The sequence below is a fragment of the Lissotriton vulgaris genome, unplaced genomic scaffold, assembly GCF_964263255.1.
Source record: "Lissotriton vulgaris unplaced genomic scaffold, aLisVul1.2 SCAFFOLD_474, whole genome shotgun sequence".
NCBI lineage: Eukaryota > Metazoa > Chordata > Amphibia > Caudata > Salamandridae > Lissotriton > Lissotriton vulgaris.
Window position 1 is genome coordinate 596,513 of NW_028248784.1, and position 26,819 is coordinate 623,331.

The window sequence follows — 26,819 nt, forward strand, 5'->3', positions numbered from 1 at the left end:
TTACTGGGCAGGGCGGCATTGTTTAAAATGATGGCCTTGCCGCGGTTCCTTTATGTGTTGCAGAACACTCAGGATCCGGTGCCCGCCAAGTATTTTGGGGAGATTGAGAATTTGCAGCGCGCCTTGCTGTGGGACGGTAGGCCAAGGATATCCTTGGTGAAATTGACTATACCCTGCTATGATGGGGGCATCGCCCTACCGGATGTGCGTTGATATTATTGGGCGTCCCAACTGGCCGCAGTTAATCATGGCCTCTACGGCCCAGCGGTTAGCCCCGGCTATGCAATGGACCGATGGCTTATGAATGATGGAAACTACTACAGGGCGTTGTATTCGAGGTCTCTGGATCGGAAGCTGACGGGTCCCACTAAGACAATGGTACGGCTGTGGAGGGCGGTCACCAAGATTTTGGGATGGCAGGGCAGGATCTCTATGGCCACTCCACTGTATGATTCAGACTTGTTGGGGAAATTGTGGCACACTAAAGGGTTCGACAGATGGGATGTCATTGGGATATCCAAGGTGGGAGATGTGATGGCTGGTGGGGCGATCAAATCCTTTGATGTATTAAAGACCGAGTTTCAATTGGGCGCGACGGAATACTTCCGATACGCGCAGCTTCGACACGCTCTCTCGTCCTGTATACCGGTCGGGGAGGTAGTGCCTGAATCGTCCCCGCTGGAAGATAGAGTTTTGGACGGTTACATGCCAGATAGTGCCATCTCCCTGACTTATAAGAAGCTTGTTAATGCGAGGTCTGACTTGCTGGCGAAACTGAGAGAACTCTGGGTGAATGATGGAATTGAGGTGGATGACGAGGAGTGGCAGTCAGCGGTCTCCTCCCCCAGGGAGGTGGCCATATCGGCACGGCTTCGCCTTGTTCAGCTGAAGATTCTGCACAGGGTTTATGTCACGGGCTCCAGGCTTGTACACATGGGGTTTACGCAGGATGGTACGTGTCGGAGAGGGTGTGGAGTGCTTGCTACCTTCATGCACATCCTTTGGGAATGTCCTGAGGTGGCTCGATACTGGAGCCGGGTGCATGAGGTGATGAGAGATGTGACTGGGGTTACCTTGCCTGCGGAAGCCCGGCGCTGCCTTCTCAATATTTGGGGCCCGAATGATTACAATGTCGCTCAGACCCGTTGGGTCACTCTGGGCAACATGATCGCTAAGAGGGACATAGCACAGAGGTGGGGCGCGACTGCACCCCCCACGATTGGTTTATGGGAAACTAACATGGACTGGTGCATGCTCCGCGAGAAAACTGTGTATATGGCTAGAGGCAAGCCTAGAATGTGGAGGTCTGTGTGGGGAGCGTGGAATTCGTACCGAGGTGATATTTGTGTACCCCCCGAGGCAGCGACGCCGGACGCACGTCTGTCCCCGTAGTGCCCCCCCTTCCCATAGTTCCATGCTTCCTATCCTGTACTACAACCCCCCATTTGTAACGCTGCTATTTATTACATTGCTAGTAATACAGGGTGCTGCCCCGGATCTCTCCCCGTGATGTCATCCCAGGGTACTTTACCTGTCCTCAGCCAAGGTTCTTTCCCCATTTCTTTCGTTTTCTTTTCTTCTTTTTCTCTCCTTGACCTTTCTGGAACTTAGTTTATTTATTGTTTTAAGCTTCTTTTGAAAATTAAACCTGACCGGTCCTGTGTATGGTTTTGTACACGATTTTGAAGATCGTATTGATGCTGCCTGGCCTCCGGGATGTATGGCTGAATAGCGGTGTACTTTTTACTATAAATAAAGGTTTTCCAAAAAAAAAAAAAAAAAACCCATAAAATACCGATAGCATGTCTGTACAATTTCAAAACTGGCTTGACTTGCCAATGTGGATCAGTTATTTGGTTTTCTTATGATGCCCACTTTTATTTGATCCATTGTCCCAGTCCGACCTGGCTCTAAACATTCGATAAATGCTGTGATTTACTGTTTTTACAGCTAGTGCTGAATGGTGTTCCTGCACTAAAGAGTATAAAAGACAGAATATAATTGTCCATGCTTGTATGTCATTATTTCAGTTGACATTATGTCTCTAAACCAATAACTTGTCATGATCACTTCACCATTGCTACGGTCCTTTATCCCCGGACTCTATATTAACCATCACTTTGTCCATCCCTTGCCCCGATTTTACCCCAGTGTTAACCCATGCATCATCCTAAAGAAACTTAAAACAAATATTACTCTGAAGTATATTAAATTGTATCAAATGGGAGGAGCTAAAACACCAACCAAGATGGCCGCATAGTCTCCCGGCTCCGCAGACCTCCGTCCTACGCTCGCTTATCCTGTCGAATATCCTGATCTCCTGCCCCGGATTCGTGTGGGTGAACTAGTCGGCACCCCGATGGTGTGACCACGGAATTTTTCTGATGTTCTGGGGTGAAGTGACATCGAAAATGTTTTGAAGCCTAACCCAGACTGGAAGCCGGGGTCTCGATTGCTGGTCTACCCGGGTCCAAAGTGAACAACAACGGAATGAGGAGAGTGGTTTGGTCCGGTCCTTGGAACTTTTGAAAATTTCTCTGGACTTCTTTGCAACCATCTGCTGCCTGGTGTTGTACCTGAGGTGAGGTGACGGGTGGCGCGCGGTGCTGTGTCACGGGGGGCCCCGGCCCGGAGGCCCGGCACTAGCACTGCTGGTGCCCCGGGGCGGGGGTCTCGCCGTGCGTTGCTGCGTGCTGCTGGCCCGTCCCTCACGGCTTGATTCTGCTCCGGCGTATCCTGCCCCGGAGGGGTGATTTCCCCGTGGAGATCGTTATGCCTGCGGACGTACGGAACTTGGCGGAACGGACTCAATGTGGCCCTTCCTTGCGGATGGTAATGGCGGAACTTGATGAGGGCCCAGGTCAATCGTTTGCTGTCAGCAGCAGATGGGATCATAGGACCGGGAGCAAGCCCTGACTTGATTTTTGAGACCCGGCAGCCGACTTGACTCCTGTTGGGCGCCCTAGTGACGCGTTTGGACCCGGTGCTGGAAGCAGTGCCTGCCCCTGAGGAAATGGAACTCATTGTGTGTGCTGAGATTGGTGACTTTCTTACGTTCTCGGAAACATCGGTCATACAGTCATCGGAACATTCTACTGCTTCCTTCATCCTGGACACTGTTGGCCCACACTATAACTTGTATCGGAACAAGTCGCACCCCCTCCCCAATCGGTCTCCCAACATGGCGGATGTAAAGGTGCTTGGCTTCGGAGACGGGGAGGGACATTGTTTGTGCAAGCCGTGTGCTTTGGGATCTGCTACTCCTCTCCCACTTGCTGGCCCAATCTTCAGCTGCTACTGTGTGACTTTTGACTTTCCGGGGATGGGGCTTTACTTATCCGAAGGACTCGGCAACTTTGATAGACGGGGCCAAGGCTGAGATTGCGGGTTGAATTGTTCCCGATGGATCTATTGGTAACGGGACTGCTTCATTAACAGACGGATTCCGGGGCGGGGAGTTTATGGTTCCCCCTGGGGTATTTTTGTACGGTGGACAACTTTATTCGTGCTGGCTTAGGGGGGCCCCCTTTGTTAGGGCGGGGGGGAGAGACCGGGAGCGCAGAGACTATCGCCCTCCTCCATTTCCCCGTTGGGTGGGGTTTCCTTTCTTTCTCCTTTTTCTCTGTTCTTCTATATTTCGGGTTTGGTTCTCGGGCGACAGGCACACTGAGGGGGGGGGGGGGGGCGTAGTCATCTGCAGGGGTGCAGGATGGGGGGTTGGGGGAGGGGATTTTTTGTTTTTATTTTGTTTCTATGGCCTTTGTTCTCTTCTCTTATCTTCCTTTGTCTTTTTCTTTCTCTGGGTCAGTGTAGTGGATTTCCTTTGGTATCAATCACTGCTTTTTCATCTGTGCCTCAATTTTCGTGGTGTTCTCTGGGTCTTAGGGCAGGTGACTAGCAGACGAGAATTGATCGTAATATTTCTTCATATCCTGAACCGCCTGTTTTAGCGCCATTGATTTGACCGATTACTGTTTACTGTTGACACGTTTACTATTCTGCCTGCCATTTTTTGCTGCTGGGAAATTGTTCGGCACCTGATCCTTCCATCTTATACTATAAAATGAGAACCTTTTATATCCTGTTTTTCTAATTGTGCTATTCAGTGACTAAGAGTACGCTAGCATGGTGATTCTGCTCCCCGAGGTGCTGCATGTGATTTAAAATTTGCTCTCTGCTCCTCTAACTGCTTAGCGGCCAGCCCCGGGGGTTGTAGGCCCAAACTTGTATTTGGTTGAAATGTCAATAAAGGTTTTAAAAAAAAAAGAAAAATTATCAAATGTAACTACTAACCCTAAGCCTAAATTAAATTACGCTGATTAAAGTAAATTATATGTAAATGCTAGCCCTACTCCTAAATTAAATTCTATTAGTGAATGTATCCCCAACAATCTGAAATTAATAAATTGTAACATAGATTTTTTTTAATCTCCTCATTCAAAACCTAACCGCAAACTTATCCCAAAATAAATTTAATAAAAATAAAGAAACACTATTCCTAAATGAAAATACATTTAAAATTAGAAAAAAAGTAATCTTGTTTTAACCCTAATGGTACATTATGCTCCTCTTAAAAGTGGAACATCTGATGCATTGGTTGAAGTGATGGTATGTCACTGTAAGGGAAGGCAGGGAAGCAGAGGGCAGACAAAGTAATTGGGCTGAAGAGCTGATGAACGGTGCCAAATTAAGAGTGCCTGATAGCAGGGAGGAACCTCTTTACCAGCTAGTTGTTTCGCCGTCAGCACACTCAAGAGGGTAAAAAGGCAAAAAGTGAACAGAAGCAATCATCCTTCTATACACCACGCAGGCGTGATCTGCCCAGACCTTTCACACTACCTGTGCCACAGAAAGCAGGAAGAACAGTAGGGAACTCTGCTGCATTGTACCTGAAGGTAGTGGGCCGCTGAGCTCTGGAAGGACCAGGAAGGCGGAAAACCTGTGCGTCGTAAGCGTCATAATCAACCTGGATAGGGAGGGCATTTTCAGAATCCTTCGGCGAACCTAATGCTGGAAGGCAAGAGGAAATAGAAGCAAAAAAGTAAGCTTTTGGCATGAAACGCATGCAAGAGTGTTCAGAGGCAGTGAATGATATCATAGAGAAAGACCAAGTGACTAGAAGGAGAAACGACTAAACACCAGGCACATAATGACCAAATAAACAGAACACTTTGCCATCCAAATGGAGCTTAATCATTTCTCAAAACAGTGTTTCTTAACAGTCAAGGCATAGATCCTTTTATTTCAAAGTATGCCTTTACGAACAATTGCGATACCTGTAAACAGCACAATGTGTAACACAATACTAAAGGTTGACTTGTCTGGTATCTGTACAAAAGCACACATCCTCACATGCAAATTAAGCAGAATCTTTGGAGATGTTATTTCAACTCGCCCTTGCAAGTCGACAATTCAAAACCAGAAGGGTGTCTCCCCAGAATTCTTCCTATTCTAGATGCTCAGAGGCAGCCTAGAAAAAAGGGAGAATTTCAGACATATCTGTTTGGCTAAAGTACAGTCAGTCCCATGAAGACAGCATTGGGCTGGTTGCCAAGCCCAGCCAGCCTTTCAGAGACTGACTAATCAGGAATTCCTGCTATTTCCCTTATACAGCCAAGTGTGGTACTGGTTGTACTAATCTAAATCATGGTTGTAGTAATGTAAAAATTGTTCTACAAAGAAGGGGCAAGGTATTAAATACATAGATATTAAGTGCCCTTTCTCTTGTTTCTCGTACCATTTTTGATGCTCAGGTGAAGTGGCAAAATACTATTTAAAGTATACTCAATATGGAATTTGAATAGCTTAGATTCATTTTTGTAGGATGTACAAGAGCTGGTTCATACATAGGTAAGAGAGGAGTGGCCACACTCACTGGTCACAAACGTCTTGTTAGGAAATAAGTATCGTTTTCTGGATTGCAGTATTAAAATCTTGAATCAATGTAAAAATGCAGTCAATAGAGATCCTCCAAAGTTGTCATTTACATTTCCAATAATCTACTATGTTCATGTCTCGTTGCTCCAGTATTTTGAGAAGAATGTTGACTAGAATCATAACATATTGATTGTAAACCCAGTCCTGTAGATCTACTGCAGCTACATGAGAGAATAGCAATTTGTGCGCTCACTGTTGTAAAGAGTCATACTTTTTTTGTCCCCTTAATTAAAACAGTATCCATTTTTGTTAAATAATGTCATTTGAATGTTAATATTGGGCACCAAGTGTAATGTATTGAGGATTTGTGATATACGTAAGGAGAAGGAACACAGGACTAACTTTTTAAAATATTGTAGAATTAGGCAGATCTTGAAGATAGTTTTGACTTTTCAGTAGTTGTTTGTGAGGTAATATTGAACATTTAATGTACTCTTGTAATATCACCCATAAGCAGGAGACTCTAAAATTATTCTTAGTTAGTCCTATATAATCCATTAACCTTCATCTGTATTTCACTGTGCGATATTTCTTTCTCATAGCGTTAACTAAAAACTAGCCCTCGGTTTTGAGGTACAAACGCATCCGTTTCATGCTTTTGAATCCTTTTCTCCAGGGACAACATGGAGGATTCATAATGTGATTCACTCCTACTTTACAATTCTTTTCCAGTGTAATTTCTGTGACTTCACACCTTCTCCATCTGCCTTATATTTATTATTCCTCCCAATGTGTCCCTTCACGGTTTCTGGCAATCCCACTTATGGCTCCAAAGCTTTGTTGCAGTCACCCTCCATATCCCGCATTGTAAGAAACTCTGTTTCACAATCATGTACTGTTAATTTGCCATCTGTCGTGTTCATCTTTTATTTGTTCTCTCACTGTGCTTTGGCTTTAGTATGTGCTGTCAATTAGCTAGGGGAGATGTTAATACATGCATATTAAAAGGTTAATAGTGAGTGTAGGGATAAGACTAGACCATGTATTTCCCTTTGCATTGATAACATTATCTAGATTCAAAGGCAAAATCTATTAAAACTCTATGAAGAACTTTGTGGAATTATAAGATCTTTAATTGATCTGGATTATATTGCAAAATAGTAACTGATGAACTATTTCAGGACACCCATTACACAACATGCAGATGAAAAAAGAGGGACATGCTGGAGAATGTCACCTATACACATTTAAGTTATATGCTAAACATAAGGTAACTTTTATGAACAAAGAACAAAATCCCTGAGAACCAGCCATAAACTGTTCTGTGTGCACTTTGTTAACAGAGAGGGATGGATTGGACAATTAGCATCAGGGAATTTACATCGGAATGGTATTCTTTCATTATGACAAAACATCCTACATCAGGTTCACAAAACTCCATCGCAAATATTGTCTCCACAACAATACTTTTTTGGTGAAAAAGACATACAGGACCCGGTTTGGAAATTTGAAATCTTGCAGACAAGTTCTAAAACATGAGGACCTTTGACAATAAAAAGTAAAGTTCGAAAAAAATAATATTACGTGAGAAAATAAATCTGGCGTTGCTGCCCACAAATAGCAGAAAAATGTCACAGAAGACCAAGATGAAGAAAATAAAAATAAATTTACATTACAAAAAAAGGGAGTGAAGAGGTAGAAGAAGAGGGCTACAACATCCTCTAGGGAATGGTGGGTCAGAGAGGAGAGAAAGGGGTACAGAATTATGGACGAATTAATGTTTAAAAGGCGAGGGGGAGAAAATGCATCAGGAAAAAAGGGTAAAAGCAAAGACCAGTAGAGGATGATTACCCAGAAGAATCAACACCTCGCCACCCCCACTCCCCAGTTCCCTAACTTTGGGGGTGGCGGGGCAGGAGTTGGACAAAAGGAGGGAACACTTGTAAAAAATCTAACTTGAAAAAAATAATGTTTCTCCTAGAAGGGCTTTTACCAGGTTGGTTTTGTCAACCTGTTGAAAGTCATTCTAGGTGAAAAATTCTTCATAAACAGTTTGATGGAAAACATTTGACAGAACCAGTTTCTTCAGGTAGGATTTTGGTCAGCCTCCATTATAAACCTTCTACACATGTACAAAAACTATGATGGGGACTGCGACTAAAAAACTCCAAATGCAGTGTTCAATTAAAACACAAAACTTTTTTGGGCATATTTTTTAAAGACGAAAGTAATACCTTTCAGTTAAGAAGAGATAACAATGCCTATGCTACAAGACAAAATGGCGAGAGCACCAAGTTAAAAAGCATTGGGTTAAAATAGAACGTCTGGACAGGAAAGAAGGACCCAGGCCTATAAAATAATAACCACATTCTACAACAGAATAACTATGGGGTAAGAAAGAATGACCAAGGCAAACAGCTGAATAATAAAGAGCAAATGGACAATAGCCTTTTGGCACATAAGTATATTGGGATTAAAAACAACTAACCTGTGTCTCTGCCATTCTTTGATTTCTCACAGAGTGGCTGGAAAAAAACAGCAAAGAACTGTCAGAGAGACTATACCATACTGTACATAAGAGTGCATAGGTCACAAAAGGAAAGAAAACATGAAGTATGCGATAGAACACATAACTCATTCAAATGTACAGCTCACAGGAGATAAGCAAACAGAGCAGCCAAAAGAAAAGAACATTGTTCTGGTACAAGAGAAAAACTGAAAGCTCCCCTAAAGAATGCTTAGCACACAAGCTATGTACGTCAAGACAGCACAACAACCACCATAGTTATGCTTGTACTGGTAGTCCTTCCTGCTGGACTTGTGAGACGTTCAGGACTGAAAAGTCATAGTAAGAAAACACCTTGTAATCCAGCATAAAAAAGGGTAACGTTTGAAGACTACGTGTGTGTGAGGTCCTGATCACACGCCCACATCTTTTCTCCTTGGTCCCTTCTCTTAATCCCTTAATGTGCAATCCACAAAATACCTGTATCGCATAGTTATGGACTGGGTCTTCCAGAGGGGGGGGGCTTGGGACTACCAGTCCAAGGATCACTATAGATAATAACTTTTACTAATATATATATATATATATATATATATATATATATATATATATATATATATATATATATATATATATATATATATATATATATATATTATATATATATATATATATATATTAGTCCACCTTCCAATTTAAGAACATGATTTACTGGGAACCTGATGCTACAGATTGTGTTCATCTATCATTGAGAAAGCACATTCCCATTCACCAACCAATGAAGCTGAGGGTACAGACGGATTGCCTTCTTCCACAAAAGGGCAGCCAACACCAATTGCTCTTTAGTATACACTCTGGGAGGTGACATGAATGGTAGTACCAGTTCCGGGAACTGATAATGTTTGCTATTTTTGTTTTTTATTTTATTTATTGGATTTTGACACAGAGCATAATAAGAAAACAAAAATTGCAATCAACCAAAATAAAACAGATCACATAATCCATTAGCAGCATTGTTACAATGCCCGCAGGGTTACATTGACATAAAAGACACAAGATAACCGACCAATTGTACAGCGTCTCATGTTACCATATGCATAAATAGAGAAACAGTGCAGAAAGGCAAAACCCCCCACCCCCAAAATGCTATATCAACAGGCCTATAGTACACCAAGTAGGGGTACTCAGTAATCAACAGTGCCATCACCAACATCATTCTTCATTGTTACATTGGCGTGACAATTGATATTGTGTAAATAGACTCCAAAAATCCAACCGTCGGCTACTGGGTGGAAGCAGTTCATTATAAATATCCGATTGAGTATTACAATACATCATGTCTTTTTCCCACTCATCAACCGTAGGTACAGGCCCACGCATCCATCTCATTGCTAGTCTACGTTTAGCGTAAGAAAACCAATGGCAATCAATTTGCGAACATTTTTCCGTAGTGGCTTTGTATACCCCAGCAACGCCAGTAGGGTGTCCAGTGCAAGTGAAAGACCCACAATATCGTTTAACTGCTTGAAAATATGGTTCCAAAATTCCTCTACAGGGGGGCACTGCCAAGCTAGGTGGAAAAATCCGGCACCCGGCATGTCACATCGTTCACAATTATCAGTATCTTGTAACCCATATCTATATTGGCGCTCTGAAGAGTGATGAACCCTGTTTAAGAACTTAAAATGGGCAAACCTGTGGTGGCCATTCAGAGAGACTTTGCGTGTAACCCCACAGCAGTAATACCAGATATCATCCGTGAGTGGTATCCCAATGTCCACCTGACAAGCCAGCCGAGCCTTCGTGAAAGAGGTCGTCCTAGTATGTAAAGCTGAGGTATAAAGCCGCAATACTAACTTAATTGGAGACTGTGAGCGCAATAGTATGGACAGTGGTGGGATCTCCATTGGTTCAGTGAGCTCATCGCCCAGCAGAGCCCTCACAGCGTGGCGAGTCCTTAAAAAATTGAGTTGGCACATAAGGCACCGCCATATGTTATGTTATGTTATGTTATAAAAATCTTTTATAGCGCTCGGCTACTCCAAGGAGTGTCCCGGCGCTTTATTGTAAACCTGTAGTAGAAAACATAACAAAGCAAATAAAAAGAACCAGAGATCAAAAGAAAAGAGCGTATCTAAAGAGCAAAAAGCCAGGTTTTAAGGCCCTTCCTGAAAGTCAGCAGATTGGAGGTACTCCGCAGTGCCACGGGCAGAGTGTTCCAAAGCTGTGGCGCCAACAGCCTAAAAGACCGGCCCCCAATGCGTGCCCTTTTTACTCGAGGGACCACGGCAAGGAACAGAGACTCGGATCTCAGGGAACGGGCCGGACGGTAGAAGGCTAGCCTCTTCTGGAGATATTTCGCTCCAGAGGCGTGAAGAGCCTTGTGGGCCAAGGTCAAGGCCTTAAAAACTATCCGCTTCCGGATAGGCAGCCAATGAAGTGACTGCAGGAGGCCGGAGGTTCTAGCTCGCCTGTAGAGGCCAAAAACGGCCCGTGCTGCCGAGTTCTGGACCACCTGCAGCCGTTGCAAGAGATACTGCGGCAAGCCAAGATAAAGGACATTGGAATAGTCCAATCTCGAGCCAATTAAGGCCTGGACCGTGATCTTCCTATGATCTCCCGGGAGCAGCGGCAGAAACTTGCGGAGCATCCTAAGGAGGCCAAAGCATGTACCTGTTAGGCCCAGGATCTGTGATCTCAACGTCAGGCCATTATCGATCTTGATCCCTAGATTCTTGGCTAGCTGGGAAGAGCCTGCTGGGGGAAACATGTTGACAGGCCACCATTCCTGCCAATCTGGATCCGACCGGCAGCCGAAGAAGAGTACCTCAGATTTATCTGAGTTGCACTTGAGGCTGTTGAACTGGAACCAGTTAAAAACAGCCTCAAGGCACCCGCGAATACTCTCTCCGTCAAAATCTGCTCCTTTCCCGCACGTAAAGAGGAGCTGGGTATCATCGGCATAGTATACGATCTGGGCCCCAAACGACTCCACCAGTGCCGCCAGAGGGGTCATGAAGATGTTAAAAAGAGTTGGGCTCAGCACTGAGCCCTGCGGGACTCCGACTCCCAGTGGCGGCATCACGCCAGAGCAAGAGGGGGCCCAGACCGATTGTCGGCGGCCAGCCAAAAAAGATCTAAACCAGCTGAGCACTGTCCCCCTCAGACCGATCTCAAAGTCTGGCGAGGAGACCCTCATGGGGGACGGTGTCAAAAGCCACTGACAGATCAAGCATCACAAGCATAGCTTTGCCTCCTGAATCCAGTACCTCATTGATTGCCTCCGACACGTCCAAAAGCGCAGTTTCGGTGCTTAAGTTGGTACGGAAGCCGGATTGGGTGGAATGCAGCAAATTGTGGGATTCTAAAAAGTTGGAGAGCGCAATATGCGCATGCTTCTCCAAGATCTTAGCAAAAGCGGACAGGAGAGAGATGGGCCTGTAGTTGGCAAAAGCCTCAGGATCTAAACCAGGCTTCTTGAGTAGAGGAATGATCATCGCCTGCTTCCAGACCTGCGGAACCACCACCTCACTCAAGGAGAGATTCAGAATGGGATTCACCAAAGGATTAATGACTTCCGCCACTTTCGCCAAAAATTTGGCAGGGCACGGGTGAAGAGGCGATCCAGATTTAAGTTTGGCCATAAGTTCCAGAGAGGAGGAAACTGAGAGTGGCGGGAAGTCAGCCAGAATCGGATCCGAACAAGCTGTTAAATCTGATCCACCCTCAGTGCTGGAAGATAATCCAGCACCCTCAGGGGGAAAGAGTCCTGGATCGATTTTATCTTAGTGGTGAGAAAATTGGCAAGGGCGCTTACCCATGGCTCCGAAGGAGCAGCCTGGGTCGCAATAGTGCGAGGGGCCGTAAATTCCCTCACGATAGTGAAGATCTCTTTGCACGAGTTGGAGGCAGTCTCAATCCTTTTTGCAAAATAACCTTTTTTTTCAAGGAGGATGTCATGTTGGTAAGCTTTAACAGACGTCCTGTAAGCAAGCCTGGCCGCGGAATCATACTGTGAGCGCCAGGCCCTCTCTGCCACCTTGCACTGCCGTCGCGAAGCCGCCAGTGCTTCAGTAAACCAAGGGGCAGAAACCCGTTTAGCTGTTTTTCAGGGGGCAATCACAGGGGCAAGATCATCCAGCCTATCCGTCAGCCATGCTTGCAGAGACTCTAAATCCCTTTCCAGGTCTCCTGTTATAGGACAGGGATGATCCAGACATGCCTGAGCCAGCATTTTCCGAGTCACCCGGTGATACGCCCTGGGTGCTTGACACGGCTGCCGACAAGCAGCACTGGATGGTTTTTTTGTCCCCAACACATGAAATTTGACCAGCCTGTGATCCGACCAGAGCACCGGCAGAGGAGCCAACATCTCTATAATAGTAGTGGAAAAGACCTGATCCAGGGTATGGCCTTTTTCATGCGTCGGTCCAGAGAGATAAGGAGAGAGGCCCAGAGGAGCCGTAACATCAAGCATTTTAATCGTGTCTGGGTCCAATCCATCATCCATATGGAGATTGAAGTCCCCGGCCAGCACACAGTGCTCGGATCTCAACACCAGTGCAGAGACTACCGACTGGAGCTCTTCAAAGAAAGAGCCTACCGATCCAGGGGGCCTGTAAACTAGAAGCCCTTTAAAAGATTGGTGAGGCGATATTGCTATGGAAAAGGCAAGAGATTCACATCCTGTGATTACATCCATGGGAATAGTGGAACATGTGGCGCATTTATTCACCACAAGTGTCACACCTCCGCCCCTCCCCTTCAGTCTATCTTGCCTGAAGATATTATAATCAGGGGGAATTGCTGTAGGCAATATTGGTATTAGAAGACTCCCCTAACCATATCAAGCACCGCCTCCATCCATATCACCATCTGGCCATTTTGAATAAGATTCCCCTTCTCATATATGTGCAGATCATTCAGAGAGCGAGGAGTACCTCGCTCGAAGCGGAGAGCGAACCACTGACACCACTCCATGCACATGCGTGGTGAGTACAGTTGTGCGCCAGAATACAGTTTAAGAAGAACATATCTAGCATGGGCTGTGGAATTCACCGAGTCAAAAACTCCACATCGCCGAACTGGCGCTTTAATTAAGAAACGTGGCAAAGGGTCAGGAGCAGCAGCCACTTTTTCCTATATGGTGGTGAGGGAGAACCTGTGGGCCATGAACTCAGATATGGGTATGTGAGGCCTGTGCTATCCGGTAACAAAGCCCTAAGTCCGGTGCGCCCAGACCAGCAGCAGTATATGGCAGCATGAGAGTGTCCAATGCAATACATGGAGTCTTGCCCGCCCATGTCAGTTTGTTCATCAGTGTACGCAGCTCTTTAGACATATGCTGGGCACCACTATAGGGATATACATGAAAAGAAAAAGAAAGCGAGAAAGTACCACCATCTTCATTAATGGAACCAAAAGCGGGAGCCAAATCCAGCTGTCTATGTCATCGCCCAACTTGTCAATCCCCCCACCGTAATTAGCCTTAATCACTTGGTCTGCATCCGAATGAACTTGAATACCCAGGTAGCGAACCGGGTCAGACGTCCACTGTAGCGGGAAGTCAAGAGGGGCCGGCACTGTGACTGGCGTCAACGGAAAAATTATAGATTTATCCCAGTTTGCCCTCAAATCCGAATGGCCACCATAGCGCAACACCTCCCGAATCACAGGGGGCAGCTGGACCTCTAAATCCCGAATGTACAAGAGTATGTCATCAGCTTAGGCCGATACTATTATGCGGACGGAGCCTGCTGGAGGTAAGGAGAGGAGGCATGAGAGGCCAGAGCGGCGGCCGCTTGGATGTTCGAGTGCTGCTTTCCTTCTAATTGCAGCTGTGCAATGCCGAGGTCTGGGCATAGGCGGCTAACTTACCTTTCCGTCCTGTTTGCCCTGCCATAACCGGCAACAGGTTACAGGACAGATTCTGGCTCTTGTACCATTTCCTCACAAGGTGCCTCCCCCTCCACACCTTCTCCATTGCAACCCGGCGGCTTCAAGTTATCTGCATGGGAAAAATGAGGAAAACAACGAGCCCCTGCTGACTGTTAACAGTACAGGGACGTACCACTAACTTGATTGCAAACCGCATCGTGAAGAGGAGAAACGCTGCAGCCTGTTCCCTGCTGGAGGAGAGCTGGGGGATTGTTGTTGCTGCCGCTGACTGCAAGCCGCGCCGTGAGAGCAGAAACGCGGCTGCTGCCTGTTCCCTGCTGGGGGATTGTTGCTGCCTCTGATCACCCGTGCCTGGAGTCACCCGCGGACCGCGCGCTGCCTGCCTACAACATCCAGCAGGCAGTGCGGTCTCGCGTGAGGTGCCGGCCGGAAGCCCCGCCCCCTGGGACCTTGAAAATCGGCACCGGTGCAACGCGCAGCGGGACGTGCCACTAACCTGATTGCAAGCTGCATCGTGAAGAGGAGAAACGCTGCAGCCTGTTCCCTGCTGGAGGAGAGCTGGGGGATTGTTGTTGCTGCCGCTGACTGCAAGCCACGCCGTGAGAGCAGAAACGCGGCTGCTGCCTGTTCCCTGCTGGGGGATTGTTGCTGCCACTGATCATGATCACCCGTGCCTGGAGTCACCCGCGGACCGCGCGCTGCCTGCCTACAACATCCCATGGGGCACAGGGTCAGAGCTGATTTGCATATCGCCATTGTCTAACCCAGGGTGGTGTGGAGTGCAAAAAAACGATGGATTTGGGCCCAGATCTTTGGACTGGGGTGAGTGTGTGACATTGATCCACATTCGGTCCATCACCTGTTGTTTTTGCATATTCCGCCCTAAGTGCGCTGGGGATGCCCAGACGTGGGTCCCAGGCACTCCACACCACTGGAGTCAAGCTAGCCGGGCTGATGAGAGGTGTTATCTCGAAACCGGTCCGGTCCTCGGATGCTTGATTCCGTTTTGGGAAGGACATGGCTTTTGTAGTTCGGACTGGACTGTTCCCATGGGGCACAGGGTCAGAGATGATTTGCATATCGCCATTGTCTAACCCAGGGTGGTGTGGAGTGCAAAAAAACGATGGATTTGGGCCCAGATCTTTGGACTGGGGTGAGTGTGTGACATTGATCCACATTCGGTCCATCACCTGTTGTTTTTGCATATTCCGCCCTAAGTGCGCTGGGGATGCCCAGACGTGGGTCCCAGGCACTCCACACCACTGGAGTCAAGCTAGCCGGGCTGATGAGAGGTGTTACCTCGAAACCGGTCCGGTCCTCGGATGCTTGATTCCGTTCTGGGAAGGACATGGCTTTTGTAGTTCGGACTGGACTGTTCCCATGGGGCACAGGGTCAGAGCTGATTTGCATATTGCCATTGTCTAACCCAGGGTGGTGTGGAGTGCAAAAAAACGATGGATTTGGGCCCAGATCTTTGGACTGGGGTGAGTGTGTGACATTGATCCACATTCGGTCCATCACCTGTTGTTTTTGCCTACAACATCCAGCAGGCAGTGCAGTCTCGCGTGAGGTGCCGGCCGGAAGCCCCGCCCCCTGGGACCATTAAAATCGGCACCGGTGCAACGCGCAGCGGGACGCGCGCGGGTCTCGCACGGGGCTAAGCCCGGGCAAAGGGTGGGCAGTCTATGGCAGTCAGGGGCTGTCTAACGCTGGGCTGGGCCACCCCTCTGACATTGGTATTTGTCGCTACAGTTTTGGTGGACTAACTAACATTAGTAAGAGTACCTGTTCCCCCTTTACATTTCGAGCTAATGTCTACCCGCTCAGGGAAGAGCTTGAGGGGAGGGGGCGAGGTGGGTCCAATTGGTGTTATAGGTACCATGGATAAATTTATCACACGGGTTGCAGCCGTTATACAGAAGGAGATTGTTATGACGGAGCGGCGTCTTTCGCAGGAACTTCATCCATCTAAAAGATCATCCTTGGGCCCCTTAGCTTTGGCAGAGTCACCTGTTTGTAATTCTGTCCCCCTTTTACCCTCTCCTCATATGTTTGACGAACCGCGGCTTGCATCACTGAGGGCTAGTATCGACAGATTGGAGAGCCTGGCTGCATCATCAATACCCCCTCCTGAGGTTGGTGGCACTATGGCATTGCCTTCTATTGTTTCCCCTGCTGTTACAACAGGCTCTGTGTCCCCCCCTCACTATAGTGGATAGTCCTAAGTCACTGGGCACCCCGCTGTCGGCTCTTAAGATCCCTGTAATTACAAAAAGGAAACGGAAAAGGATTGCTAGTCCGTGCAAAGGTAGTTCCTTGAAACTGTTTAAGAAACCAAGGAAACAGGGGTCCAAGGGCATAGGTACCAAAGGCACGATAAATTCCTCTTCTTCTACCAAGGGGGCGGGTCCCACCTTAGAAAAAGTAGGTGCACCTCCCTTTCCCAGCCATCAGCCATTAGCTTTCTGTGTCCCTGCTACCATTGCACAAATCGAGGAGCTGTTGAAAACACTGTTGTCTCCGATTGTCGATAGAGTAACAGGGCTGGGCGATAGGCTAGACAGGTTTGAACAATCAACCCTAGATAACTTCTTCTCGCTGAAAGCACTTATTAAACTGCACTCCAGGTTAAGGGAGGAGGGGCAAGGAGGGCCCACCGAAAACAGTAAAACTATGGTGCCTCAGCAGGCTTCGCCAGTTGTACCCACTGTGGCTATTCTGGTAACCCCTCAGCTGACCGACAATGCACCCGTAGCGCTGCTGGAGGCTACCTCCGGGAGCATTGGCCATAAAGCGCAAGTCCTTTCAAGTAACCCTAAGCCCCCTAAAAAGCCCCGGGTACGAAGCCGGGCCGGGTTGAGTTGCCAGGGGGGAGTGGCACAGTTAAAACAAAGGGAATCCCAAAGGGGACGGGCAAGGGCAAAGCTACTAGTCAGGCCAGTTCAGCCAAAACTTTGACTTTGACTAATAGTCCTGCTCTTGCTCACCCGCAAACACATCTAACAAAAGCTGTCCCAAAAGTCGTATCTTCCAAAGCTGTTCCAAAATCCCCTCCTGTGAACTTGCCCCCAGACTGTCACCCTTATGTTGCTGTCCTTATAAATGTACCCACCCTGAAGGCTGGCCAAAACGAATCCCCCCAAGGTTTAAAAAACAAAACTTTGCACTGGCTAAAGTCCAACAGACCCCTTCCCAGGGGCCTTGATGGCCTAATTATAGGAGTCAGAAGGGTGGATTGGGTGGGTTATGGACATAAGCAAGTGGAAGGAGACTGTGTGGTGGTCAACTTTAGGGATAGCAGAGTAGCACAAACTATTTGTGATTATAAACCTATTTCCGGGGGGCCGGGAATTGGCATAGTGGACCTAACGTTTTTTTATCCTAGAATAGTCACTACCCCGATTGGCCGAGATTTCGGCATGGGTTGGAGCAATAGCTCTGCTTGTTCTGAATTCCCTGCTAATCCTCTATTCTATCCTCAGGCAGTCTGGTCATCGCCTGGGTGGAGACCACCGGGATATTGAACCGATTGCAATTTTGGGGAGGCCCCCGGAGCCGGTAACTCTGGTGATGACACTGAGCTGAGAGGGCTAACCACTGATTATGCCACACTCCCCCTAGTTTAGTAATCCCCACTCCTATATATGAGAGTAACCAGCTTCCCGAGGGGGAAGGTGGGGTTAGCAGCCTTGTGATCCAGGACCTTCTGGCGGGGGGAGGTGACCCCGACTCTGGCAGTGTTCCAGCTGTGACGGATCCAGTCCTTAGGATTTTCAGCTGGAACATTACGGGAATCCATAGGAAGTTGGAGTTGCCTGACTGGAACTCTCTTGTTGAGGGATATTCCATCTGCATATTCCAGGAGACATGGGCTAAGGAGCCCTGTCATAAGGTGGGATATTCATCCCACTTTGTTCCAGCTGTCATGCCTGTCAGGGAGGGGTCGCCCTTCGGGAGGCCTCCTCATTTGGGTTGCTGTCTCCCTAGATTGTAGGGTGGAGGAACACCCCACAAATTCACCTGATATCCTCAACATTACGTTAAGGGATTCTCGGGGATGCCTGCTCTTAGACATTTTTAATATCTATGCTAGAGGTACTAGGGGAGGAGTACAATCGCCCACCATTGCACTTCTGGAAGATCTAAGACAACGGCCAAAAAAATTGTGTATTTTGGTGGCGGGGGATCTAAATTGCACGTTCGAGCCCCTAGGCCTTGATGACACGCTAGGCATAGAAGAGGAGGATTCGAGAAAGGGGATTCCGGCCTTGGCTCTGCCCCTTATTAAAAAGTGATCACAAGTGGCGTTGCAGTTCAACGCACTCAACTTGGAATTTGATCTGAGGGCGGTCAATGGGAGGTCCAAATCTGATCTGAAGGGTGCACACACTTACAACAGGCCCAACCATACGTCCAGAATAGATTATATTCTTCTCGACGTATGTTTATGGACTACTCTGAGTGATATGGAGATTATTCAGAGTATTGAGAGTGACCACAATCTTCTCTCTCTTGTCTTGTCTCCCGTGTGGCTTAGGGGAAAGGCTGGGTTACAACAACTTCCGTTGGCACCCAACTCGCAGATGACCAGTGTATCTAATTGCGGGAGGCGGGCTCTGCTGGCTGAAGCCCAGAGTAATCTAGGCTCATTGTTCAATGCACCTAAGGAGGCCACACAGGTTTTTTGTGACCTGATTGGGGCACTAAGTAAGCTCTTCATCTCTCCTAGCAGTGCCTCTGGTATAACTAACAGGAACAAACCCTTGACTAGACAGGGACGGTGTACGACCAAATGTAGGACCACGAAAAAAGCCTTGATAGGGGCAAATAATTCTAAGTACCTACTAGCAATTAGGACAGCAAGGAAGGACTACTCTCTCACCTTAAAGGCAGCAAAAAGGAAGTGGGAGGAGAAGTTTTGGGAAGATCTTTTGGCAGCAAGCAAGGGAAAGGATGCAAGGTGTTTCTGGAGTTTGATTAGAAATAGGAATAGGCCAGATGTTTTGCTGGTTACGTGTAACATCCCCGCCCAGCTCTGGTATAACCACTTCGAGGCCCTGTACTCTCAACCTGAAGGGGACCTTAGTGAGTCCTTTTCCTTGGAGGATGACATAATTGCTAGTGGCATTGATGACTTTACTGAGAGGGAGGTGGAAGCTGTAATTTAGTCTCTGGTCCCACTAAAAGCAGCTGGGCCGGATGGGATACCAGGTGACTTGCTTCGTGCTAATCCTAAGGAATGGGGACAACTGGTCGCTACGTTATTAAATGCAATCATGAAGGGCGCACTAGTACCTGATTCCTGGAAGGGGGCGGAGGTTGTCCCGATATTCAAAAAGGGGTGTCGGGACAACCCGCTAACTACAGGCCCATCAGTCTCATCGACTCTTCCCAAAAGGTGGCAGGGAAGGTGATTTTGGGGAGGGTCCTCCAATGGGCTGATGACCACAAGATACTGTCTGACTTTCAGGCGGGATTCCGTTCAGGTACTGGGACAATCGAACAGGCCTTCAGGCTGATGCTTCTGTACTGGAAGGTGGTGGTGCTGGGCAAGGGCAGTCTTTATTTGGCCTTCATTGACCTGAAGACTGCCTTTGACCTAGTACCTAGGGAGGAGCTATGGAGGGTTTTGCAGGGGCTGGGGCTGCCCCCCTGTATCCTGTCGCTTCTGATTAAACTTCATTCAGACAATTATGCACAGGTGCGGTGGGGCACGAATGGGGAGAAAACCAACAGGATTCCGGTGTGTAGGGGTGTCCGCCAGGGATGTGTGTTGGCTCCCACACTATTTTCATTGTATGTGAATGGTGTGGTAGAGCACCTGCTTAAAGAACCAGCAGATGCTCCATCCCTGGCGGGCACTAGGATCCCCACCCTGCTCTTTGCTGACGACACCCTACTCATTGCAAAGACACCTCAGGGTCTCCAAAAGCTCCTCATCCATTTCCAGGAGTTCTGCTCCCTTAGGGGCCTGATGATCAACGTAGATAAGACCAAATTCCTTACCATGAACCCTCCCAAAAAGCCTGGGCCCCCTCCGGTTCTAAATACCGTTCCCCTGGAGAGGGTCTGTGAGTTCGACTATTTGGGGATTCGCCTCAGCAATTCTATGAGCTGGACCCAACACATTCAAAAGATGCTGCTCAACCACAAAAGGGTGACTGGCGTCCTACTCAGGGAACATCGCTCATCCCCCAAACACTGTATCTCCCCGGTTATAGACATATATAAAGCCAGAGGGGTTGCTGCCGCCCTGTATGGGGCGGAGTTGTGGGGCACCACAAACCTTGAGGTATTAGCCAAGGCAGAAAGCAAATTCTTGAAAGAACTTTTGGCTCTTCCACTGAGAACTCCCACAGTCCCAGTGCTTCTAGACTTGGGCTGCAGACCAATTGCAGACCAGGCGCGACTGCGGCCCTTGCTTTTGTGGGCCCGCTTGTGGAGGGTCCCTGAGCTATCCTCATATGCAGCAGGTCTGTCTGAGGTTATTGCAATGGAGGGATGGCATTGAATAAAATGGCTAAGGGACGTTAAGAGCCTACTGGGGGACTTGGGTTTGGAAGACTCTTGGGTTACTCGTTCTGCTCCTCCCAAAGCCACCCTGCAGAAACTATATTGGGGCTGGATATCTTCCAAACTCATTTGAAATCCTCGTCATTGCAATGCGACCGCAGCATTCCTAAGAATTAAAGATGTGGCTGCATATGAGCCTTATCTGGACCTAATCTCCATCCCATTGGACAGGGCTCTCTATTTCAAGATTTCAAGCTCAGAGTGGGCACCTTACCTTTATGCAACCTGGTGTCCAGGTGGAGATCATCTTCCCAGTCTTCGTCCTTCTGTGCTATGTGCAAGACACGGGTGGAGACGGTGGCACATTTTTTCTTTGAATGTCCGGACTATTGTGCTCCAAGGAGGCGCTGGCTTATACCATTGTGCAGGCTCTTAGGTACACGACAGCACTTGGTGGCCCTCCGCATTTTATTGACTGATACATCCCCCTCCCTTGTCAGTGGTGTTTAAAAGTTTTTAAAATGGGCATGGGTGATTCGTTCTAAAAGGCTTTCCATTTCAATTTAATTCTCTTTTTAACTATTTATTGTATTAATCTTGATTATTTTATTCTTTTTAAAAACTATAATTGCATTCTATTATAGGCCTTGAGAACGTATTTTCAATGTATGTACTGCTTTTAAGATATTTATGTATCGAAATAAAGCATATCACTCACTCATTAAATTATAGTGAGGATAGGAAGACCCCTGTGACCGTGATATTCCCGTAGCGTAGTTGGGGTTCAGCAGCTAATTGTAAGAAGACCTAAGTGCGCTGGGGATGTAAGAAGACTTCATCCACCCCCACGTGGCTCAGCATGGCACGCAGAAATTACTATTCAATGGAGTCAAAGGCCTTCTCTGCGTCTAAGAAGACCGCAGCAGCCTTAACCTCCTACCGAACATGTTGAAGTGCGCCAAACACCGTATGGAGATTGTACGAGAGCATTCGGCCCAGGATATTTCCGGCCTGCTCAGGCCGACCAAATGAGGCAGCAAGGGGGACAGACGGTTGGCCAAAATTAAAGCAAAAATCTTTGGTCCACATTAAGTAGGGAAAGTGGGCGATAAGAAGAGAACTTTTGGGGGTCCTTATCAGGCTTCAACAATGTGACAATCAGGGCCTCCCGCATGGTAGGTGGCATAATCCCGTCCGCTCCAATCTCCTGCCAAATGGGGGAACAGAAGGTCACTAAAACCTTTGTAAAAGGCTACCGTAAGCCCACCCTGACCTGACCTGGAGCACTGACCTCTCACATAGAATTCAAGGCCAATCGTATCTCCACAACTTCTATAGGGTGCATTAAAAATTCACTGTGCCAATTTTGCAGCCAAGGCAGTTTGATATATTCTAGATATTACAACATATCAGCGTCACTAGGAGTGACCTTAGACCTGTATAGCTCGATAATAAGCAAATAAAAAAACATGTATCCTTCAGGGTAAAGGCCATGTGAAGCGTTGGTAGGCCATTAACAGAGAGCGGGCCGCAGGGCCTGGAGTGTGTGCACCCTGAATATCGAACCCACAATATTGGTGGGACATAACATTGAAATCAAAATCTTGAAAAAGTCTATATTTTCTAAACCCAACTCAACATATATGGATCTGCATGGTACATATATCTTCAAGGTAGGTAGATGTGGAGTTAGGAACAGAAAATCTATACTTCCCTATAGGCACCTACCTTTTGTTATGTTGTTATGTTATGTCTCACCCTGGGAGTCCGCAGCCTACCCACCTGAAAAGTGCCTGGATGCCTTCACGAGTGATTAGTGAGCTATAAGGAGGCTTGACATAACATAACTTAATTATTAGATGTTCTATTTGGTGAAAAACAAAAAGTTTTCAAAAAATATCGCAAAAAATAAAGCTGTGTTTATGGTTGGCTTTGGTTATAACACCTCAACCTATGTTTAAATTAAAAGAGAAATGCACCTAAAGAGTCCACAGGTAAAGTGCAGTTATTATTAGGAATTACAAGTGAAACATCACTGAAAACCACTGAAATATGCAAGCTATGGTTAGGAGCAAAGTCAAATCTTGCACAACAGCCATGCGACCCATAATTTGCACACCAAATGCAATGCATATTATCTCATACTTTTCATATTATTAAATAAAAGCATCTAGAAGCAAAATTTAAATAAACAACAAAATATAATATAACAAATTAATGATACTAGCTTCACAGTCATCTCTATTAAAGTGAGAAGGGTGATGTGATATGTAATCTCATCTCTAAAATGATTTACAATATTTGCAATTGCATTGGTTACATTAAGATTGCGTTCATGTGTATTGCATTTGGTGTGCACAAAGCCCTGCTCTTTCTCTGTACAACACATATCAAAGCAGAAAAAGCACCTTTCGTCCTGCAAGTTTGATCCGAGGTGTGAAGCTGCACAAGAACTGGCTCTTGGAAGTGTAGAAACTGCAAAAAAAAATCCAAAATGTAATTATTGAGATAAAACAAATTGAAAGGGTAACATTTCTAGTATAGAGTAGGAAATGCACACACAGGCAAAGTAGGTAGGCTGAAGGAGAGAAGAGCAGGACACCATCAAATCAAGTGGAGCAGGCAAGCAGTGATGGCATAGGGATAGTGACTGAAGGAAAAGGAAGAGGTGCAGCTGGGAAAGATAAAGACACAGAAGGAAAGATGTCACAGGGAGAAGGAGAAGAATAGAGAAAATAGAGAATTAGAAATAAATTAAGGATAAAGGGTGGCAGAAGGGAAGGAAAAGGGGAGAAGAAAGTGTGGATAGAAGTGGCAAGAAAATGAAAAAAGTAGAGGAGGATGGGAGCAGGCATCACGTAGCAGAATGAGAAGGAGACAGCAGTGCAACAGGGAATCAAAGAGACAGAAGAGGACACAATGTTGGCAGTGGGGAGAAGGAGAAAGAGGTAACATTGCAACAGGAAAAAAGAGAGGAACCAAGGATAGGATGTCACAGGAAAGGAGAAGAAAATAAGTTAGAAGTTAGCAATGTGAAAGAGAGAGAGGACAAAGTTTGGAAAGGGAAGTGTATAGGACAGGGGAAACAAAGGAGTGGCAGGTGAAAAGTAAAGCGATAACAGGGGAGAGGAGGACATAGAGAGAAAAAGGGAAGAGAAGAGTTGCAGGAGAAGGCTGCAAAAGGAAAGTAAAGATGACAAGGAGTGTACCGTGCGGGCATAGGGAAGAACAGGAAAAGAAGGAAGGGGAGGCAGAGAAGATTAGAGGAGGAGAGTAATGATAGGTTCGCACAGGAAAGAGAGAACGAATAAATTGGGATTTGGACCGCAAGGATTAAGCAAAAACATATAATTGGCTAAGAACATATACACCGCTTCTTCCATGGAAACAGATGTACTTCACTCCTGTGATGTTTGCCCTGTGTTTGAGATTCTAACCACAAACATTTCTGCATATCACCTACCATACCACATTTTTACATGGAGTACATATTTTCTTCAATACACTCCTGCACTCACCATTGGTATACAGTGTGTATCAGGGGTGTGGAATTTAAAAACTATCTATTTGTCCATGGGACAGATTGCTTCTTAAATCCACTTGTCCTGTAACAAAATCCACTTGTCCCTTTGATGCCATGTAGTGCGGCAACACAATATAGCAGCAATCTCATTATATAAGAGCATTGATAATAGCCTCTCTGATTATGCCAGGGCTCATAGTATAGTAAGGTCTGAATAGTAGCAATTCCCTTATTTTGCCAGCTTTCTGCAGATCTGCATCCTGGAATTGGAGATAGCAGGAAGGAATAGTTCGAGGGTTGGCATGCCATTTTGAGTCTGTGCAGGGGGTCTGTTTTAGGGGTTTTTACCAGCTCTTCTCTAATGTTCTCCCATATACTCCTTGACAAGGTCAGAAGTAAAACTTCTTCCAGGGTTGGAAAAAAAGTGGTTGGAGGGAAAGTGAACATGTAAACGCTCAACAGATTTTTGCACGAGCAAATACAAACATGAATACTTGCGCGTGCTAAAATGAAGTTCACAAATATTTTCTAAGAGTATGATTTCCAGGTCTACTTCCATAAATCCGTGTGAATTCATGAAAGCCGTAAATCTGCACTAATGTATGGGCACATACCATGGAAGCACCTTTGTGATTTGCAATAAAAATTGGGCATTAAAATAAGTCTGGTGCTAAACAAGATCTTTTGTTTTTATTGAAACTGTATCCTTTACTCTGCCAGCTGGCTTTACTGTGACTGCATTCTGCTCTTTCACAAGAAGCATATCAGCACAAAGTTGTGTTCAATGCCAAGAACTGCTGTTGCAATGTGTGCTTTTTGAGACCAAAAAATATGTATGTATTTTGACAATGCGTGTTACAATGGCCAGGGCCCGAAAACTCCTACAACAATAAAGTTTTACAAAACCCATGTCAAAACAAGACACACATTGAGAAAATCAAAAGGCTGACCACTAATGCCTGTTTAATTTCATGTTTCCCATAATCTTATTGAAACGGATTACACTGATTTTCCATTATGAATTTGTTTGTGGAAATATTAGCATGTTTTACTAACTGATGCTTCAAAGAAATGGTACCTTCATTTTTCAGTAATTTAGCAATATGTTTTTCCCTAGTTACATTGTAAATATTTTATTTTGAAAGCAAAGAATCATCATTCTTGCTTTCAAGCTACTGTAGATATTTGCATTTTATCAAAGAGCATTCTGGGAACATTACATGTAGCTTCATATTGTTAAACTTTGCAAACATGTGTACACATTTTTATACTGGAACTACTGCTAGCCCAAGCTTACATTTCCTCTGAGCACTAACGCTAATAAAGGCTTTGTATTAATGAACCATGAATACAAGTTTGAATAGCATTAACATAGGGACACAAATATTATCTTGGCAGCAGACTATTTCCTTCCCAGATCCATAATGTGTTACTGTAAACTGATTAGCCAAAGAGTTTGTGCTGCAGGGGGCTGGGCCTACTTGTCCCAAGGACAAAATAAACATAAAACACCTGTTGTCTTTGACCCCCAAACAATATGTCCTGGTGTTTGTTGCTTTTTTCCACCCCCTCAAACACCTGGTGTAGACAGCTTGAGCAATGCCATGGTCTCTTTACATCACCACTCTCTTCCTCCACCACTCCACTCACTTAAACATATGCCTACCACCCTTCCTTTACACAAATAGGGTACAGAGTGCAACAAGCCCTCCTTCTCTTCTGGTGTCCTTTCTCCCCACCTGTGGTTGATCCAGTGTGGGATGTTGTAGTCATCTCCCAGGCGAGAATCACCGGGGCCACTACGGTTGTGTAGCTGTAAAGAGAATTAAAAAGTAATATTAAACAAAAGGGGAAAATGAATGATTACCGCCCAGCTACCACTTCCAGGCGGCACATACTGTGAAGTCATCAAAATGAGCCAGGATCATTCCAGATATGCCATGCCGTTCATCTCCACTCACTTCTCAACATGCCTGCTCCTCCCTGATCATCAGACATGCCTGGCTTAAACATCTTTTATACACAAAGATGAGGGTGAAAATGGAAGTGGGACCGCAGGCTGAGAGGTAGAGAATAGCTCGACACCGAGTTCGATGGGATGGAAGTTTAGAAAAATTGTGAAATTAGGGCACAGAGTGCAGTAATTATTTTTAACATTCAAGAAGAGAAATTGTTACCTTAAACATGCAGGCACATGATTAGTGAAACAGTGCATGGAGGAAAGGAAGGACAGGAGAATAAGCAGCAGAAATCAAAGCAATACCAGAAATTAGGTACAAGAAGAGCGAGACCAATGGCAGGTAAGAAAGAAAAGAAGACTGAGCCACAAAGTCAACAGAGAGTTTGGACACAGCATCAAGGACAGAGCAGGAGGTCATGGAGGGCACAGGGAAATTGCACAGATTGAAGGACAAAATGAAATGTAATCAACAGAGAAGAAACAGAGAGAGGAGAGGGCAACTGGTGAGTAAAAGGTTGCACATATGAAATGGTGGGTGAGCA

The 26,819-nt window shown here is 46.2% G+C and overlaps 1 protein-coding gene across 1 annotated transcript in view; it reads right to left on the reverse strand.

Moving 5' to 3' along the window:
• LOC147663828 (GATOR1 complex protein DEPDC5-like) overlaps positions 1–26,819 on the reverse strand; it is a 585,638-nt gene that overhangs the window by 464,937 nt on the left and 93,882 nt on the right. The window contains exons 17-20 of the mRNA XM_086950176.1: positions 26,057–26,130; positions 23,203–23,269; positions 8,366–8,402; positions 4,890–5,010 (exon numbers count right to left, since the gene is read on the reverse strand). Coding sequence (XP_086806302.1) covers positions 4,890–5,010; positions 8,366–8,402; positions 23,203–23,269; positions 26,057–26,130 — 299 coding nt within the window. The remainder of the gene's footprint in view (positions 1–4,889; positions 5,011–8,365; positions 8,403–23,202; positions 23,270–26,056; positions 26,131–26,819) is intronic.